We start from the raw sequence: 21085 nt of genomic DNA, 5'->3' as shown, positions 1-21085 counted from the left end.
CACAATCAAACCTAGGTGTTCCTACTCCCAGCCCTGTGCTCCTTCCACTAGGCCATTTTAATTTCCTATAATTATAGGTAAGATTCTAAAGGCATCTTCCTATTAGCATCATTAAAACAATCTAGTCCATGGTAGAGACACAAAATAAATGTTTAAACATCCAATTGTATTCCACTACACAAAAGAAAAATGATTTATGCTATAGAAACTTAATCATGATACAATAATTGGAAAACCAGTAGGAATGTTAAATTCACCTTTTTGGCTGTGTAGCCACCCCCAACAGCAGATCCTAGTATGAGATAGCGAAGTTTTAAGAGTCTCGTAGCTAATCTTGCTGGCCAAAAATTCCTGCGAGGCTGGTAGCCATATTTAATTGGAGAGAATTTCAGTTTACGTAAAGGAAGGTTTGTCAGAGAAGAGAACTGCTGAAATGATGTCCTTAATTGAGGTCGTTGAAGCTTTAATGTAGGATGATGTGAATGATAAATACTTCGTGAAACCAGATGCAGTTTTTGTAGTGGTAAACTTCCTTTTATTCCAGAGCTGTGTTTCACTAAAGACTGGCAGACCTCACTGAAAGACAAATGAATATGGAAGAAAGATCAGATAGGGTAACAGTACAAAGGAAACCACATGAAAAGAGCAATATACAAAAGGAAACACACACACTCCCATACGTGACTAACCACAATGTCACACGATAGTTCACATGCACTAATCATTGACTATGTGCCAGACATGGTTACAGCACGCGCTATCTCATTTAATCCTGCTAATAATCCTATGTAGAAAGTACTAGTATTATCTGCATTTTATGAGGAAAATGTGGGGCAAAGACTTAAATAACTTGCCCAAAGTCACACTGACATACGAAATAAAGGCAGGATTCAAACCAAAGCAGTGGGACTCCACTCTAATATGTGGGCTATGATCCTGGTCTCAGGAATTGAAACCGAAGAGAGAAAAGGCAGGGACTTATTTTATTAACTACTATTCACTGTAAGTAAAAGTTGAAAAAAAAATGCATGCAAACTTTTGCTTTCGAAAACAAAATTTCTAGCAGTTTAGAACACCTTCATCTATGTCTCCTGATTCTGACAGCACATGGGTGGAAATTAAGGAAGTTAATCAATCCCAACTCAAGCACTGGATCCCCAGAAAAATGAAAGCAGCAAAAAAGCTCCAAAGAGAACAGAATTTAAATGTACACGTTCACTGTAGAGCTCCACTCTCTTCTTCCTGAAGAGAAGGAAAGGTTACCAACAACCATATCTTAACATATGCTCATAGTTGCATACATAGTTGTTTGCTTACTATTAGTTGCTTACTAATAATCAGGGCCAGTCTTGATTCTAAGTAGTTAAAAAATATTAATTCCTTTAAATACATGGGACTGGAAACTTCTCAAGAAAAAGGAAGCTGGGCATGGTGGCTCACACTTGTAATCCCAGCACTTTGGGAGGCCGAGGTGGGCGGATCACCTGAGGTTAGGAGTTTGAGACCAACCTGGACATGGTGAAACTCCGTCTCTACTAAAAACACAAAAATTAGCTGGGTGTGGTGGCGTGTGCCTGTAATCTCAACTACTCAGGAGGCTGAGGCAGGAGAATTGCTTGAATCCAGGAGGTGGAGGTTGCAGTGAGCTGAGATCGCACCACTGCACTCCAGCTTGGGCAACTGAGTGAGACTCCATTTTCAAAAAAAAAAAAAAAGGAATCAAGGAAAACAGAAGCAATGTTGTTAAGAAGAATGGTATGGGGAAAGCGGTATCTCTTGTGTTCCTATACATACCAGACATTACGCTAGCTGTTTTCACTATAGTGTAACTATGTAAATATTAAGTCTCAGAAGCACCCAGTAAGGTAAATACCCTTATTTTACAATTTTTTCTTTAAGTATTGTTAAAGCAAATTAAATATGGCCTGAGAGGGACTCCATACTTCTATATTCGAGTCCTAGTGGACGAACCATAATCTAGCATAATAGGCAGACAAAACTGATAACCTAACTGAGTAGTATACATCTGCAATAATAGCTGAGTGTTGGTCAATCCCAGTGGCCATACTTCAAGCACTAATAGACTGCTGTGTTCAAATGGCATTCAATTCTGGAGGCTGCCTGATTTGCAAAGTGTTTCTTTTCTTTGCTCAATTAAACTCCATCAAATTTAACTTGTCTGAAGTTTTCTTTTAACAGATCTGGTGTCAGAAGTGGGATATGAAGAAAAACTCCAGCAACCCTCAGGAACACCAGGTGACCAGGTGAGGTACCTGCTGAGCCCATTGCACTCACTGGTCTCTTGACTGTAACTGGAGGTCATGGGTGAGTTTTCTCTTGGATTCCGAGCGCCAGTAACCTGTGTTTTGAGCTCTCTGAGTTTACTTGAGCAATACTTAGCCTGGACTGGATCCAAGATCAAATTGGATTGGATAATTAACTGGATTGGATTAAGTTAGAGGCCTCAGACCACTGATAGGTACCTTATTTAATAATGGGATCGTCTCAATCCAAGAAGTCTGGGACTCCATCTTCAGGGACTCCAGCTAATTTTATGTATAAAAATTATGGGCCCAGAATGTGTGCATTTTTAGAAAAAATGGGTTAACCTCACTAAAGAAAACTTGGAATTAAGATAGCCACAATGGAGAAGTTTTAATTTGGATAAAATTGTTTGTTTGCAAGGCATATCAGAAAAAGGGGGATCAAAGTCCCCACAAATATAGTGGGATGTATTCTTTCATGGATATGCAAAGGCCTCTAAAAGACTAAGTGAATCAAAAATTGATTCCTTAAAAGATTCTTTGCAAAAAGCAAATGAAAAGCTTAAGCAACAGACCAAGGAGATGAAGAAAGAGGACTGTACTCTGACTATCTAACCTCGATTGTTCCTTCTCTTTGTCCGTCTCTAACCACATATTCTGAGTCCACTAATCTTTTTGTTAAATTACACTTTTACCCTGAAGATGATTAAAAAAAAAAAGGAAGTTAGAGAGATGCCTTACAAAGTGAGGCCTTCTGATCAGTCAGGCCTCACCTGCTCTAACTACTTTCACCCATAGTCTAAAACTGAGCTTAGCCCCATTGTGAAGCACTTCCCTGGTCCAAGGGAAAAGCCTCAAAAACTTACTGAGGAATTTAGAATCCTAATAGCAGCTTACGATCCAGGACTTCCTGAATTTACCAATTTATTCACATGATATTGGGGGCTGGTGAAGCTCGGAAATGGATGGCAGCAGCAGAACGGGACAAACCTGAGGATGATATTAGAGGCCCCTCCAAAAGCTCCTCAGGAGAAGGACCAAAAATACCTAGAAAAACTGCTGAAAACCTTTTCATTCAGTTCCTAAAATTTTTCCACAAAAAATTGGTCCATCATACAATCTTGTAAGCAAAAAAACAAACAAAACAAAAAAGGATGAACCCGTTTCAGATTACAGAACTCACTTATTGTTTGTGGAGCATTGTGAACTCAAAGTACAGCAAGGAGTATTCCCTGAAGGGGCTGAAACAGCATTAACTGCTTTATTTATAAATGGACTCCAGTAGCAGTTTAATTAAAAAACATAAATTGCAATGGGAAGTTAGAGATGTGACTGAATTGGTGGCCTTAGCTGAATCTTTTTTTTTTTTTGAGACGGAGTCTTGCTCTGTCGCCCAGGCTGGAGTGCAGTGGCTGGATCTCAGCTCACTGCAAGCTCCGCCTCCCGGGTTCACGCCTTTCTCCTGCCTCCGCCTCCCGAGTAGCTGGGACTACAGGCGCCGCCACCACGCCCGGCTAATATTTTGTATTTGTAGTAGAGTCCAGGTTTCACCGTGTTAGCCAGGATGGTCCTGATCTCCTGACCTCGTGATCTGCCCACCTCGGCCTCCCAAAGTGCTGCGATTACAGGCGTGAGCCACCGTGCCCAACCTAGCCGAACATTTTGAGAGGACTCTAGGGCAAGAAAAAACTCAAAAGGCTAACAAGCTTATGCCCCTTCAATTAGAACAGTTACAGGGACCGGGACCAAAGGGACCATCTTGTTCTCATTTTAAATCACAATCAAGAGGTCCTGGAACAAGAAGTTATTTACCCCAAGATGTCTGTCTGTATTGCAAACAACCGGGGCACTGGAAAAGGGATTGTCCCCCGATAAACCTCCCTCCAGGCCAAACTGTTTTACCACTAGAGGGAGCCCAGGAGACCTTAGTCCTTCTGACAATAATTAACTTTAAGGAGGCTCCAAGGGACTCGGGTGGATTGTTCCCCGTAATACCTGTAAAGGAACATGAGGAAACAGAGGTTAAAAGAAATAGTCGTGTACAGTCCTCATGGATACCAGGGCTACTCTATCTACCATAAATCCCACTTTAATAAGCCAACAAATCCCAAACGAGCAAAAAGGTCATTTCTGTGGTAGGGGTTTCAAACCCAGTTCAAGAGGCTCCCATATCTGAACCCATCCAAGTAACTCTGGGCCCCATTTCAGAAAACCACACTTTTTTACTATGTGATACGCTCCAGTAAACTTGTTAGGGCAAGATTTACTTTCAAAGCTAAAAGGGCACATAAAATTTTCCTCAGAAAGAGAAATAATCTTAAGAGTTTCCTGATTCTCCTGAACCAGAATTGTTATGCTGTTTATAGGCAGAAATTGGTAAGATTGAAACTCAAGCCTGTAATATCCCTGATCTTTTGAAAACACCTAAATGTTTATGGGCCTCTTCCCCACCTGATATAGGAGAATTAAAAGTGTAGAACGTATAAAAGTACAAATAGATCATTCTTAACCTTTGCCTAATTACCCCAATATCCACTAAAACCTGAAGCAATTCAAGGGCTCTCACCAATTGTAGAAGATTTAATTAAACAAGGACTCATAATTCCATGCACCAGCCCCTGTAACACTCCAATCCTACCAGTTAAAAAACCAAATGGATGAAGCTGGAGATTTGTTCCAGATTTACAAGCAATTAATAAAATTGTAATACCAAGATTTTCTGTAGTCCCAAATCCTAATACTTTATAACCTAATGTACCCACTGATTCCAAATTGTCCACAGTAATAGATCTTGGCTCAGCCTTCTTGAGCATTCCATAAAGAAAGTCAGTATCTGTTTGCCTTTACTTGGAAAAAATCAGCAATACCCCTGGAGTGTAATACCACAAGGGTTTACTGAAGCCCCTTCATATTCTCCCCAGGCACTGCATCAGGACTTAATGACACTATAGTTTCCTCAAAATTCTACTCTCATTCAGTACGTAGATAGCTTATTGTTACGCTCTCCTATTAAGGAGTCCTCGGCAATTGACTCAGTTTACCTTTTACAGCAACTTGGATATAAAGGTCATAAGGTTTCAATGGAAAAACTTCAATTTTCTTTTCTTTCTTTCTTTCTTTTTTTTTTTTTTTTTGAGGAGGAGTTTCGCTCTTGTTGCCCAGGCTGGAGTGCAATGGTGTGATCTTGGCTCTCCTCAACCTCCACCTCCCGGGTTCAAGTGATTCTCCTGCCTCTACCTACCAAGTAGCTGGGATTACAGGCATGTGCCGCCACACCTGGCTAATTTTGTATTTTTAGTAGAGACAGGGTTTCTCCATGTTGGTCAGGCTGCCCTTGAACTCCCGACCTCAGGTGATCCGCCCGCCTCAGAGTGCTGGGATAACAGACGTGAGCCACCACGCCTGGTCAAAACTTCAATTTTGAAAAGAAAAAGTCCACTATTTGGGACATGACTTGGCTGCTGAAGGGATTTCCCTCTCACCTGAGAGGATAAAAACTTTTTAAAGTTTTCCTCAAACTGTAACCAAAAGACAAAAGCATTTCTTAGGCTTGCAGGATATTGCAGATCCTGGGTTCCAAATTCTTTCCTAAATAGCTTCACCACTGTATGAGCTCACTAAAAATGCTGTACCAGAGCCTTTATTTTGGGAAGATCGTCATGAGCAGGCTTTTAGCCAAATGAAGTTGGCCTTACAATAGCCCCCCAGCTTTAGGACTTCCAAATTACACTAAACCTTTCACTTTGTCTGTTCATGAGTGTTACAATCAGGCATTAGAAGTCCTTACTCAGGAACATGGTACTAAACATAGGACCACTGCATACGACAGCCTGCAATTAGGCCCAGTCTCTAAGGCATATCCTAATTGTTTAAAAGCAGTAGCCACAGCCGCCAAGCTGGTAGAAGCTTCATCAGATCTGGTTTCAGGAAATGAACTTAATTTGCAAGTCCCAGACGCTGTGGAGTCTATTAAATTCCAATCAAACCCAGAATTTTTCAGCAAGCAGACTAACATCTTGCGAATTACTTCTCCTATCTCCTTCTAATCTTCATCTAAAAGGCTGTCATCTACTTAACCCAGACACTCTGTTATCTCTGCCTGATGATGGTGAACACCAAAATTGTGTAAGTGTAGTGTCAGAAATAGTGGCCCCTCGTGTTGATATACAAGATATGCCACTGGATAATCCTGAAATTATTATTTTTTGTTGATGGGTCCTATGACAAAAACTCAGAAAAAAAAAAAAAATCAGGCGGGATATGCTGTTACTATCAAAAATGAGTTAATAGAGAAGGGAACTCTTAATTCAACTCAGCCCAACCTGTAGAGCTTTCTGCCCTTACCTGAACATGTCATATAGCTAAGGACAAGTCAGTAAATATTTATGGAAAGTAGATACGCTTTTGGAGTAGTACGTGATTTTGGCACGATATGGAAACTACAAAGGTTTCTCACCTCTAGTGGGATCGCCATCAACGATGGACTCCAAACAGATGAGCTCCTTTCTGTTATCCCGTTATGAATACCGATTGCTGTTATTAAGATTGAAGCTCATACTTGTAGAAATGAACCCAAATATCAGGATATAGTATAATCTAATATAATATATAATCTAATATATAATATATATAATATATAATCTAATATATAATATATATAATATATAATCTAATATATAATATATAATCTAATATATTAGATTTTTATACTAAATCAGCTAGTGCTGAAACCATCAAGATATGCAATCTGAATGAACTCCATAAGATTAATCTAAGCCAAATTCCTTATGATGACCTATTTAATAAACAGTCCAATGCATCTGATTTGGAAAAACAAAATTGGTATCTAAAAGGATGTAACTTTTAACATGAAGGCAAGACTCACAGAGGGCCCGGATGGCCACCTGGTCCTCCCTGAATCTTCCATTACTGAAAGCTCTGCACTCCACAGCTCATCATGGAACAGACAAAATGATCCAAATTATGAAAAAGTACTGGTGGGGTGACTGTTCCAAAATTGCTAAAATGGTTTATAATCAATGTTTGACTTGTCAAACTCATAATCCTGGAAAAACTTGAGGTAGTATACTTCCCCCACCTGACAGACCATTTGAACATTTACAGATGGACTTCATTCAGTTACCACCCTCAATGGGGTATCAGTATGTTCTTGTAATAGTTTGCATGTTTTCTGGCTGGATAAAGGCCTTCCCATGTAGGAAAGCTGATGCTGTGACCACAGCTAAGAAATTATCAAGAAAATGTTTTTCCTTTATGGGGGATCCCTCTAAAAATCTCCAGTGATAGAGGAACTTATTTTACTGGGCAAGTTATAAAGCAGTTAAATAAGGTGTTACTGACACAGTGGCATTACCATTGTCCTTGTAACCCTCAGTCTTTTGGAAAGGTTGAAAGAGAAATGGCATCTGAAAGCTGAAACTGGCCAAGTTAACTAAATCAATTGAGTTGCCTTGGCCAAAGGTACTACCTTTTGTCTTTAATGGCAATCAGATTCACTCCTGTTGGAAAACATAAATTGACCCCTTATGAAATAGTCACTGGGAGGCCCACGTCCCTAATAATAGCATCTCATGCTTCTCCTGCTCTCTTAAACTCTGATATGACTAAATATTGCAAGGCTTTAATGTATTATGTCAAAGTATACTTCCACCAAGTAAAGGAAGCGTTTTGACATCCACCAACTGAGGACAATCAACTCCATGGTCTGGAACCTGGAGACTGGGCCTTCTGGAAATGACATCAGAGGAAGATCACTCTTGCACCTCGTTGGATGGGACCATACCAAGTTCTTCTTACCACCCAGAGTGCAGTGATGCTTCAGGGCTTTGAACTGTGGGTCCACATCTCACAGGTCAAAAGGGTCCCTTCAGACTCCTGGAACTGTACACGTGTTGGAGACTTTAAGGAAAAGCTGATCAGGGAAATCTCTCCCCAGAAGCAGACAGCATCCTAGTTGCAGATAGCTTTCTCAAGATCACGGATCAAGACTTCTCTACCACCATGAAAGCCTCATGTGTTTTTCTATTTTCCTCATTTTTTGCCCTAATCCTTTCCTTTTCCTTACATAAAAATCCATGGGACCATAATCAGTGGATGGCTTCAGCTCGAGCTTCCACTCTAGCGTAATTATTGCGTTTGTGGGCTAATTCCAAAAAATCAGGAAACGATTCCATGGGTGCCAGTGCCCCTCCATGTTTCCCAGTGAGTCACCCTGAAACTCCAAGGGAAGAATGGAAAGCTATTCTTGATACTCTAAACATCACTAGTACTTGCTTTCCTACACTCACTAAAAATAACACTCTTTTTCAATTGATAAGTTGATCACACCAAATATAAAAAACCAATCTAAGTGATGTCTGCAAAATGTATATTGGGCTTGCAGGCATCACACATTCAAGATCTGGGAATTAGTTATGTTAGTATGAGTGATTGCTTTTATAATGTAACCAGATTGAATCCAGTAGTGTCTCTTTTTACTAGATGTGGTTATACACCCTTACAACATATTATCAAGAGGCCACAGAAAAGTAAATTTCCCACTGGATGATATTCAGGAGCTACACAGATTTATGGTTGAACAAACCTGAATGATCTCTGCTCAGATTCAACTAGGTGGCCCCCTTTTCCAACCCCTGAGGGTCTATATTGGGTCTGTGGAGAATCTGCATATTCTGTTCTGCCTCCTTGCTAGCCTGCTCCTGCCTTTCCAATTGCTTCCCCTGAAAATTCTCATGATAGCTCTTATAATTGGAGGCCAAAATGATCAAAAAATGAAATTAGCACTAGCCTCGAAATAGACAAGGATAAGCTAGTTTCTACTGGGAAAAGATTCCAGTGGGGTTCCTGGGGGTTCACTCTTGGTGGCAGTGAAGGTCCGTTGGTACAGAATTCAAAGCTAATGTGTGTATTGGGAAAAATCTTGGATTTTTCAGACCTCCCAGGGTTTCACATGGGTAGAAGCTACTCTCAGAAAGGGACATGACAACATACATACTCAACAAAAACACTTAATGTTAGAGCATATAGTCTTAGATCTTCTTTTTGCTCAAGCTGGAGGCCTATGTTATGTGGTGTTTAACAAAACTGAATTTTGTACTTATCTCTCCCCTGATTCTGTTACTACAGAAAGCTTAATTAAAAAGGTGGCTGATACTGCTGTTTCCTTAGACACTGCCACCGAGTACATTAAAGGAATCTCTCAAGAGAAAGGAACCCATTATATGTTTATAGGAGCAACTAACAGTTGGTTTGCAGGCATCCTAAGTGGTGAATGGCAAACTTGGGTTTTCCAAGGGTTTCTAATCTTTATATTTCTTCTAGTAGGTTTCCAAGTTATGATGACTTGTATTACCAGTGTGACAATGAAAACGATTACCTCTTTAAGTCAAGCTACTTTACAGCGAACTATGATCCTTAAGCACTATCATACTCCAAATGAAGACTGACCAATTAGACCCTAATGCTGCTGAACTGCTTATATTATCTAAACCTTAACTTGGCTAATTTGGTTCAAGAGTTAGCCAAGTTAAAGAGTACACCTTAGCATTTTGATGGTATCCTCTTGACAGTCATAATAATAGTTCCCTTGGCGCACTGTATACCCTCAAGTCTTAAATGTTTTGTATGCAGCTATACGTTGACAGTTGAATGGTCTTGCTCCAACTGGATCAGCAAGAACATAAAGAATCATTTAGCTGGTACAAAGCTGCGACTTGTGAATTCCCTATTAACACCAAAGAAGACGTGTGAGACTCTATAATGAAACTAAAGATGACTTGTGAGTTCCACACTGAGACCAAATAAGCCTTTATGATGGTGACAGAGAGTGGTGTCAGTGGCTAAAGTTTTGGTCAATCTCTCTAAATTGAGGGGCTGACCCAAAGGGGGTAATTGTTAAAGCGAACTAAACATGGCCTGAGAAGGACTCCGTACTTTTATATTTGAATCCTTGTGGACAAACTACAACCTAGCTTAATAGGAAGACAAAACTGAAAGCCTAACTGAGTAGTATACATCTGCAGTAACAGCTGAGTGTTGGCCAATCCCAGCAGCCATACTTCAACCACTCATAGACCGCTGAGTGTTCAAACTGTGTTCAAATATGGTAAACACTGAGCTGTAACCAATCTCACTGTTTCTATGTCTCAATTTCGATTCCTGTAGGTCACTTTACCTTTTCTGTCTATAAATTTGTTCTGACCATGAGGCACCCCTGGAGTCTCTTTGAATCTGCAGTGATTCTGGAGACTGCCCAATTTAGGAATCATTTCTTTTCTTTGCTCAATTAAACTCCGTCAAATTTAACTTGTCCGAAGTTTTCTTTTAATACTATGTTTTGCATAAGGTAGAATGACTAGCAAATGGTGGAAAAGAGATTGAAACGAGGGTCAGCCAGGCAGTAAATCTCAAATTATTTCCACAAGTGACACTTGTGGGCAAGAGTGTGGGCAGCAGCAGATGCAGAAATACATGTGGCCCCAGATAAGAAGCGGAAGTGACATTTTAGATTCCCTGCCACTTCCTCCAGAGCCCCAGGATGATAATGCACCGTGCTCTAGTTCAAAACTCTATAGGATGAAGTGTGATGGAAGTTTAACAAACAAAAAAAAATAAACAAAAAAGAAAACCAAAAATGTAAAAACATAAAATAAAATAAAAAAGAGAAAGAAGAGCACAGAGATGAGACAATGAAAGGGCAAAAGACCCAAGGAGCTGGCATAGGAGGAGCATGGCAAGGAGCTCATAGGAGGAGTAAAACTGGACTGAATATCCAATTGAACAGTCATTGAATATAAGGGTGAGGCTCAACTTTTTTCTGTAGGCAATGGGGAACTACAGAGAGTTCTTGAGTAGAATAAGACTAATGAAGCAGTAATTTAAAGAAAATAGTAAAGATAATGTTAGGTCAAAGTGGATCAGAAGGGGAACAAAAAGGTGATCTTATTTCAGTTACCCAGATGCAAGGGGAAGAGCCTAAAGTTAGGTGGCAGCAATGAGAAAGGAAAGGGAAAAGCAGATATGGGAATGGCAGACTAGGCATAGGAGGAAGGACAAAGGAAAGTCACTAATCATCACAAGGGTTTATTCAGTGTTAGCATTTACAGACAGGCATATCAACCAGAGAAAGAGCTCATGGTTCCACATTTAGCTCACCCTTCTTTCAACTACATCCTTACATCCATTTAGTCTACTGAGTCAGAAGAACTCTGGTTCCAATCACATTTTCACTGCTTACTAGCTGTGCAGTTAGGGCAAATTATGAATTTCCTAAAGCCTTAGTTTCTTAATCGGTTAAGATGGCATAATAGCTGTATTAGAGAGTCACTGTCAACAATCAATAATCTGATATTTCTTTCTTCTCCTTACCTATTCACATCCTCCTTATCTATTCACCCACTTATCCACCTTAGATTATATGGTTCATCATTTCAATAATTCTTTTGCAAATATTCTCAACTCCCTTGTCCTCTGACTTTTGTGTTTGACTTGTCCAACAAAATACAAACCCTACATGAGCCTTATTGTTTTTCTCTATGCCTGTACCCAGGGAAATAAAGCACTACTGGAGAAAATCACACCCAACTGCAAGCACATCTCAACAGGGCCCTCAAAATTACTTAACAATCCTACTTCATCTCTCTTAGCAATTCATTCTTCCATTCTCTGCTAGGAGTATTTCTTGTTCTCCAAGCTCTTCTAATCTCCCCGTATCTCTCTTGATCTCCCCCAACTCTCAGTAGATGACCTTGTCCTCTACTTCACAGAGAATGGAATCTATTACAATGACACATGTTCAACTTCCTCATATAAAAGCTGTTCACCTACTGTATCTCCACCAATTCTCTTCTCCCTCACATAAAATTAAGCAATCTTCCTCCCATTAAAGGTGAATCGCTGTTTGGAATTCTCTTTCCTCCTGCCCTTTGAGGAATCTTAAGTCAAATCTCTCCTCCCATCTTTATTATTTATTTGTGAGACAGGGCATTTATTTATTTATTTATTTTTGAGACAAAGTCTTGCTCTGTTGCCCAAGCTGGAGTGCAATGGCATTATCAGGGCTCACTGCAGCCCCGACTATCTGGGCTCAAGTGTGATCCTCCTGCCTCAGCCTCACACATAGCTGGGACTAGAGGTGTGTGCCAGCATGCCCAGTTAATTTTTTTTTTTAATTTTAGTAGAGACAAGGTCTTGCTATGTTGCCCAGGCTGGTCTCAAACTCCTGAGCTCAAGCGATCCTCCCTTTCAAAGTGCTGGGATTACGGGTGTGAGCCACCACGCCCAGCTATCTCTCATCTTAAAAGGGAAAAAAAAGTACCCCATTTCCCTGATCTAGCTATTTTATTAAAATAAAAGCCAAACCATCCTGATTTCCATTTCTTTTTTTTTTTTCTTTGAAACAGAGTATTGCTCTGTCGCCCAGGCTGGAGTGCAATGGCTCGATCTCTGCTCACTGCAACCTGCAACTCCGGGGCTCAAGTGATTCTCCTGCCTCAGCCTCCTAAGTAGCTGGGATTACAGGCGCCCGTCACCACACCCGACTAATTTTTGTATTTTTAGTAGAGACAGGGTTTCACCACATTGGCCAGGCTGGTCTCGAACTCCTGAGCTCAGGTGATCCGCCCACCTTGGCCTCCCAAAGTGCTGGATTTACAGGAGTGAGCCACTGTGCCCGGCCTGATTTCCATTTCTATCACTTCAGTGAAACAGCTCTTACTGAGGGCACCACAGGCTTCCAATGGCCATTTTGCTCAATTCTGGTTTCATCTAACCTCTCAGCAATTCCTGACAACGTTGACACCTCCTCACTGTTGAAACTTCCTTTTCCTTGGGCAGTCTCTAGTTTTACCTCTATCTCACTGGCCACTCATTTTCAGTATCCTCAACTACCTTGGAAACGTTGGGAACTCATCAGGGCTTAGACCTAACGTACTTCTCACTCTCGCTAGGCAATCTCATCTACACCCATTTCCTCCATTACCATCTACATACCCATGTTTCTCAAAATTATGTCTAATACCGTTAAGTTCCCCATTTTGGTCAGCACCTCCATTTAGAGAGACTGACCAAAACTTTAGCCATTGACACCACTCTCTGTCACCATCATAAAGACTTGGTCTCAGTGTGGAACTCACAAGTCATCTTTAGTTTCACTATGAGTCTCACACGTCTCTTTGGTGTTAACAGGGAATTCACAAGTCGCAGCTTTTGTACCAGCTAAATGATTCTTTATGTTCTTGCTGATCCAGTTGGAGCAAGACCATTCAACTGTCAATGTATAGCTGCATACAAAACATTTAAGACTTGAGAGTATACGGTGTGCCAAGGGAACTATTATTGTACTATTAAGAGGATATCAAAATGCCAAGGCGTACTCCTTGTTGTTATTCAAAAACAGCAATCAAAGAACAATAGAAAGTGTACAGAATTGTCTTTAAGAGTTTAATAAATGTTTTTAAAAGTTCATGGAAATGAAAGTTGCAATGCTCAGTGCTAGGTGCCCTCTAAAAGGAAAAATAAAAATAAAAAAATTAAGTTGCCACCTAATGGGGTGGCTCATGCCTGTAATCTTGGCATTTTGGGAGGCCAAGGTGAGACAATCACCTGAGCCCAGGAGTTCGAGGCCAGCCTGGACAAGATGGCAAGACCCTGTGTTAAATAAATAAATAAATAAATAAATAAAGTTGCAATGGCCAGTATTAAAAAAATCAACAGTAAAACCATAAAATGAATTAAGGAAATTTCCTAGGACATAAAAAGCAAAGAAAAAAGGTGAAAAATATAAAAGGAAAGTTAAAGTTATGCAGAGATGTGGGAATGTGGTATCCAAAGGGAGCGGGAGGATGGGGGCGGAAGGCATCCCGTGGGATGAACAAAAGGATCTACTGGGATTCAGGAAGAAAGTACTGAAGCTTCTAGATGCAGTATGTTTTGTATCTTATCCTTTAAGATTATGTTAGGGTTGACTCACAATGTAAATAATTAGTACAGATACATACATAATTTAAAAGTTAAAAAGTGTGCATACATACATAGGGTATATGTATGCTTTTCCTTTTAATAGACGATGAGTAAAGATCTTATTTTGGAAATCACGGACATAACAGATCAATCTAAGAGGACCACTATCCACCTAAGAGATGTCTAGAAAGAAAAAGAACAGGAAAAATGAAAGGAAGAAAATAAAAAAATAAGAGAAAAAAACTTCTCAGAAATGAAGAAAGATAAAGGGAAAGGCCCATTGAGTGAGCCAAGTCACATGAGTAGCAAAAGAAAAGAAAGCCAAACCCACACCTGGTCCAAGCCTTGAGAAATTTAGGATAATGGATAAAGACCCTAAGAGGTTCCATGAAGGGAAAAACAAGATAATCATGAAGACGAAAAAATCAGACTGTCATGAGAATTCTCAGCAGCACCAAACAACTACATTAGAAGAAAATGTAGCAATGCCTTTACAGTTCTAAAGGAAAAGAATTTTGAATATAGACTTCAATATTCAGTCAAAACTAAAAATCAAATATGATGCAAAATAGGTTTCTCCTAGAAATCAACTACTCTCTTGTTCAATGACCATCACTTTTAATCAATATAATCATTTCCTGATAAGTAATTCTTTTAAAAATAATTTTACACAAATTATTTATTGCACCCAAATAAATGTTAGTATTGATCTTTTCACATGTCCATGAGCACGCATTTATATATGTATGTCAAAAAAAATGCTTATGCTCTCATCTGTTAGGGAGCAGGAATTTAACTGTATTCTTTCACAACATGCAAAAGAACTATAGCAAAAGACAAATTCCAGAGTTTGGGGCTTCTGGCTTCCCACATCTCTACTTCTTTAGGTACCTAAACTGTGCCATCACCAGGAGACATTTTTAAGCCATGACTCAATGGTATCCATGGTAACTTTAGAAATAATTTAGCCCAATGACATCCAATTAAATAAATACCACTTACAAATCAGTTTGTTTTAAAACTCCATCTTTGTAGTTCTTCCTATACATCTTAATTGCTCCAACAGAGAATGCTATCTTCTGCAGTCTTTTCTCTTTTTATTTAAAGAAAATCAGATATGTTTCCCCGCTAAATATCGAGAAGTAGAAATGCAAAGGTTGTAAATAACTTACTTTAATACCAAGGGCTGTGAACTTACTCAAAGACTAAAATTCCATGAGATTAAAAATACCTATGCAATAATTCTAATTGACCAACACCGTTAACTATTGTATCTCATCTAGTTCTGCATTTTGGACTCCAGTATATAAAACAAATTGGGCCGGGCGCGGTGGCTCACGGCTGTAATCCCAGCACTTTGGGAGGCCGAGGAAGGTGGATCACATGAGGTCAGGAGTTCGAGACCAGCCTGGCCAAAATGGTGAAACTCCATCTCTGCTAAAAATACAAAAATTAGTCAAGCGTGGTAATGGGCGCCTGTAATCCCAGCTACTCGGGAGGCGGAGACAGAAGAATTGCTTGAACCTGGGAGGCGGAGGTTGCAGTGAGCAGAGATCCCGCCACTGCACTCCAGCCTGGACGACAGAGCGAGACTCCGGCTCAAAACAAAACAAAAACAAACTAACAAATGCATTCCATTCCTTATAAACACGATAAATTATCTACAACACTTAAAAAGGTCTGGAAAAAATTCAAGACAAGTGTTTAGAAGTTAATTCAGGAAAACTACGTTTTTCCAATTTTGCTTGATGCATATTACTTCCTACCAAATGCCTTCAACAATGAGCTAAGCTTGAAGGTCGAAGGACATTAAAACAAAGTTTCCTATAAAATCCAATTTAATCTCATTACAATGCCTATAGTAACTCACAGAAATGAAAAGATTTCTCTGATTTTCTATTTAGAATTAAACCAGCCCAGGGCAACAATGATTGAACGGTGGTGCCACGTTCACCACCTTGCATCAAAAAGCAAGTCTCCCTCCCTAAACACTGAAAAAAGCTGCTATTGAAAGGGCATCTCGAATCACCATCTCTGACACCGTGTGCGTCACTGCTCTAGTTCTGACTCGTATCAGCGGGCTAGGGAAAGAGACGGACGCCCCTTTACCCGACAGAAGAGCCCAGATACCTGAAGATGCAATGTACGCATGGCATGGAAATGGAAGTACAAGAAGACAGCGAGAGTTAGGAGAAATGTAGAGAGAGATGACTCACGGACAGAGCCAAACCTGGCATGGAGAGGACAGAAAAAAGGCAAAAAAGGCAGCCAGAGACAGAACACTGAGGACACAAGAGGGTAAAGGGCAGAGACAAAAGGACAATAGAGACAGGCCAAGACTGAGAGGCGTCCAGAATTTTCGGGTTGGATAGGGCCAGAGACAAGGGCCAGAATTGAAGCCGGTTCCGAACGTAAGCCCAGGCAGGGCTCCTGTCATTCTGGGTCCTTAAGAACATCTGGGAATTCTCCGACTGCGCTCGGCCTGGCCTGAGAGTTATCTGCACATTTTGGAGATAGAGATAAGACAACCCCACTCTGAAGAGGCCCCAGAATTAACAGGGCCAGGTTAGAGCCTGTACTTACCAGGCCACAGCGGCCCGACATAGTCGCCACATCCCGCCGGCGAGAAGGTCACGCAGGCGCCGAGACCGCCACGCGGGAGCCCCAGTGTGAGCCCCAGCCCGGCTCCCGGTCCAGGAATGACCCAGGAAGAGGCTCTCAACAGCAAGGGCACAGAGCCGCGGCAGAGGCCCTCCCAATGGCGCATGGACTTCCGCAAGAGCCTGACAGGCACCCGTACTCAGTCCGTCACGGAAACAACCCCTTCACCCTCTCTAGGAGGGCAGCACGAACGGTCCGCGGGGGACTAGCGCATGCGCATAGTGCATCGGGAACAGACTGGCGCACTCCATCGCCTCTCACGTGGCCCCGCCTTCTTGCTTCCGGTTTGGAATTCAGAATTAGCCTTGCGGGTTAAAGATTTGGCCAGGGGAGGGGGCGAGAGTTGGGCGGGGACGGGAAGGGCTAAAGGCGTGGAATCAGAAGTGATGAATGCTCACCGGGAGCCATGAATTTATTAAGAGTTGGATATTGAGGGAGCATGAAGGAAACGAAGCATGAAGCACGAAGCACGAAGCACGAAGGAGAGTGCAAGGTGAAATACAGTAATAGATTAATACAAACTAATTCTTGCACATTTGCCTACCTTCTTTGTTGGGCATCTTTGTTTGAAAGCACTTTCACATCCTGAGGGCAATCTTGGGAGGTGAGAAGCAAGAGGAAGAGTCATGGTTAGGCCAAGCCCCTTAGAATCTCTGAGGATCAGGTCGGAAAGGGACTTCAATCAGTTAGGCCAGTAACGGGTTTGGAATAAGCTTGTGTGGTTTATAAAAGGCGTCAAAATGATTTGTTCATTAACTGTTTAAACAAACTTTCTTCTGGATTTTAAGCCTATCAGTTTGTTGAAATGGTCCTCGTCAAGGCCTCCACCAGTTCCCTATTGTTTGTGGCCACTGAGCCTGCTGCAGCATTCAGCTGAGATGCCAGTGCTGAGCACTCCTTCAACCATTTTTTCTCTTGGCTCTCTGGATGTCACGTTCTCCTTTTTGTCCGGAACTGCTGCTCCCAGGCTCTTTTGCTGGCTCCCCTCCCAAATTTCTCAATGTTGGACAGGCCCAGAGGTCAGCCAGCCGTCTTGAGCTCCTCTCCCTCTCTATCTGCATTCTCTCCTTAGGTAATATAAGTCGGCTTCATGGCTTTAAATACTCCTTTTCCCTTCCAACACAAACCTTTTATGTTTTAAAAGGAAACTAGAGCCCATAAAAGGGATGTGGCCTGTGAAAGGTTATGAAGCCAATTTTTAGGGACTAAAATCAAAGGGTCCTGTGCATCCTTTTTACTTCAGGCACCTTTCATCTCCTCCTCACTACCCCCCCCCCCCACGCCTAACCCACCCATGCCACACACACACAAATACACAGAGCATAAAGAAAATTCCTTTTCCCTTAATTGTCAGATTCATGAGTCTGGACTCATGCACTCATAATACCAAGTATAGACCTAGTCATTGGCAGTACAATTCCCTATTGCAGGACTCTTGGAATTTTCTTTGTTTATTGTGGTGACTGTTTCAGTGGCAGGTCCAGTTAGCAACTTGCTGTACCCACCTGTGCAAACTGTAGATCTTCCTGGGATTGTAGGGTTGTACAAATAGTGTCTTTGTAATCATTACTTCCTTGTTATTTTAGAAAATAAAATAAGAGAAACCAAAAGACTTGAACAACAACAAAAAAGAAAAATTAAGGATAAAAGACTTTAACCATAAAAAAAGGAGAAACTTACCTCCATCACCATTTATATGTGGTTATCATTATGTTTTATGAAGCCTTTGTTTTGCAATTCTACTTCTAGGCATTTATTCTGTGGAATCGTTCCCACATATGCAAAGATATATGCATGATGATGTTTATTTCTCTACTGTATGAAATGGCAAAAGATTGGAATCAATATAAATGTCCATGTATAGGAACTAGACAATAAATTACATCCATACTAGCCATGAAAACCTATGCTTTAGGTCTGTATGTCCTGATAACGAATAATCTCCCATATATACATAGTATTGCCATGAGAAAAGGGCAAACTTGTATAATAAAACTGCCACCATTGGACCAAATTCAGCCCACAGACCTGTTTTGTTTGAATGGTGTTGGCCTATCCGGTGTTTTAAAAAGAGTACTACATTTGGGCCAGGCACAGTGGCTCATGCCTGTAATCTCAGCATTTTAGGAGGCCGAGGCAGGCAGATCGCAAGGTCAGGAATTTGAGACCAGCTTGGCCAATATGGTGAAACCATGTCTCTACTAAAAATAAAAAAATTAGCCAGCTATTCAGGAGGCTGAGGCAGAAAAATCACCAGTCTGGGTGACAGAGTGAGACTCCATCACAAAACAAAACAAAACAAAACAAAAACTACATTTGTTGCCTAAATAAAAATCAAGAAATTTCACATTTTAAAGAAGTCATAAAAATATCAGGACACCTAACAACATCAACCTTCAATTCTTATATACAAAAAATGTCTTGGAACTAGGAGCCAAGTAGTAGTTTTATCCTTCAGGCACTCATGTCCTCTCCAGTAGGTCAAACTCCCTCATCTTTCTGAAATTGAACACATCAATTGCTATTTATCATGAAGCTTGTGCTTCTACTTTTCTTAGTAAAAATCAAGAGGAAAGGGAACTACTACTTGTATTGAAACTGCCTTGGCAAAATTATGACAAGAGGAATCTGACATAGTTGACTCCATCTTCCTTCTGACCTCCAAGCTGTCCTTGGTCATTCCTGGACTTAAGCCAAATGAACTTTGGGGAGGAATGTAGTTTATAGTTTAACTTGAAAGAAAGGATTATAATAGCCGCTTCCTAACGCTAACTACCTCCTAGCTCAGGGACCAAAAACCACCTTTGTAAGAAAGTCCAAGAGAATAGGATCTTGAGAGGGGCCTGAACTGTGCTAAGATGTAGGTATAGTTTCTATAGTCCTTTACTGCTCAGGAATCAGTGTGGCCAGAGGTCTTAAGATTTGTGACTTCCCCAATTGCTTCTATAGATAACATCATTACTATAGAATCGAAGACTTTTTTTGTGGTATCTTTCAGACTCACTCCATAGAGACTTATGACTCATGACTCAGGTGATCCTGTGGCCCCACCCAGAGGTGGACTCAGTACACAAGGAATGTTCTCCTATTATTTCATCCCTAACCAGTCAGCAGCACCCATTCCCTACCCCCTTGCCCACTAAATTGTCCATAAAAACCCCTCACCTCAGAGCCCTCAGGGAGATTGATTTGAGTGATAACTCCAGTTCTCCTGCATAGGCTGGCCTTGAATCAATTAAACTCTTTTTCTATTGCAATGCCATGGTCTCAGTGAATTGATTTTGTCTGTTCAGTGAGCAGGAAGAAGCTGTTGGATGGTTACAATATCAAAAGTGAGAGAAAATGAAGGACTGAAAGGGTCAGCCATTTCCAAAACAAGGAGAAAGAGTTGGTTTTTTTTGTTGTTGTTTTTTTTTTTTTTTTGGCAAAAGAACACAAGTATGCAAGTAAATCATATGATGTTGAAAGAATACGATTTAATATGACATTATACAACAGACACACTTGCATTACTCATTTATGTTACATGCCTAACCCACAGAAACATTGGAGCTGATAAGCCCTAGTGAAGGGCAGAGTCAAGGAGGGTCTTGAAGATAGTGGTTCATGAGTGGGAGGGAGACTTACATATATTGTAAACCCTTCCGTACTCTGAACTTGTGTATTAATTACTTGTAAAAAATGTTAAAAATATTTTTCTGATCCAGAAGTCATGAAATAATTTTACTACTTTAAACTAAAATTTTATGTTCAGCTAGGAATTGAGCATTTCACCAGGTAAAACTCAAAATATTGACCTTAGCAGGAAAAGGGACCCTGTCAGAATTATCCAACGAATCAGAAATTTTCAGAAAGGAAGGTAATGAGAGATGTGAATGGAAATGGAAATGTTTAAAATTGATTTTATAAGTTTTATATTTACATTTTTACATAAAAGCTTTTGCAAAGTTCTTCCTGGGAGATCTCCAAGTTCCTTAACACTGTACTCTTCCTCTGTGGTTTCCTGGAGAAGCCAACAATTAGCTGCAGTTACACATATTTGCACCATCATCATTATCAAACTCTCCCCAGCCCTCAGAAAAGCATGTTATAATCCTCATTAACAAACATTTACAGTCGCTTCCTATGAACCCTAGTCTGAGGATATACATATATATATAAATTTTTTTTTTTTTTTTTGA

The 21085-nt window shown here is 40.6% G+C and overlaps 1 protein-coding gene across 4 annotated transcripts in view; it reads right to left on the bottom strand.

The window, feature by feature from the left end:
* Positions 1–17092, bottom strand: part of OPA1 (OPA1 mitochondrial dynamin like GTPase) — a 101393-nt gene extending 84301 nt beyond the window's left edge. For 2 of the 4 annotated variants that reach the window (XM_023214756.1, XM_023214760.1), the window contains exons 1-2: positions 16827–17092; positions 258–576 (exon numbers count right to left, since the gene is read on the bottom strand). In XM_023214756.1, coding sequence (XP_023070524.1) covers positions 258–576; positions 16827–16858 — 351 coding nt within the window. In that variant the 5' untranslated portion in view covers positions 16859–17092. The remainder of the gene's footprint in view (positions 1–257; positions 577–16826) is intronic. The other 2 variants (XM_023214759.2, XM_023214757.2) reach the window with 1 other exon arrangement.
* Positions 17093–21085: the final 3993 nt, after the last annotated feature.

This window comes from Piliocolobus tephrosceles, chromosome 2 (assembly GCF_002776525.5).
Source record: "Piliocolobus tephrosceles isolate RC106 chromosome 2, ASM277652v3, whole genome shotgun sequence".
Taxonomy (NCBI): Eukaryota; Metazoa; Chordata; class Mammalia; order Primates; family Cercopithecidae; genus Piliocolobus; species Piliocolobus tephrosceles.
The sequence above is the reverse complement of the archived record's forward strand: the minus strand, read 5'-3'. Positions and strand labels throughout refer to the sequence as shown.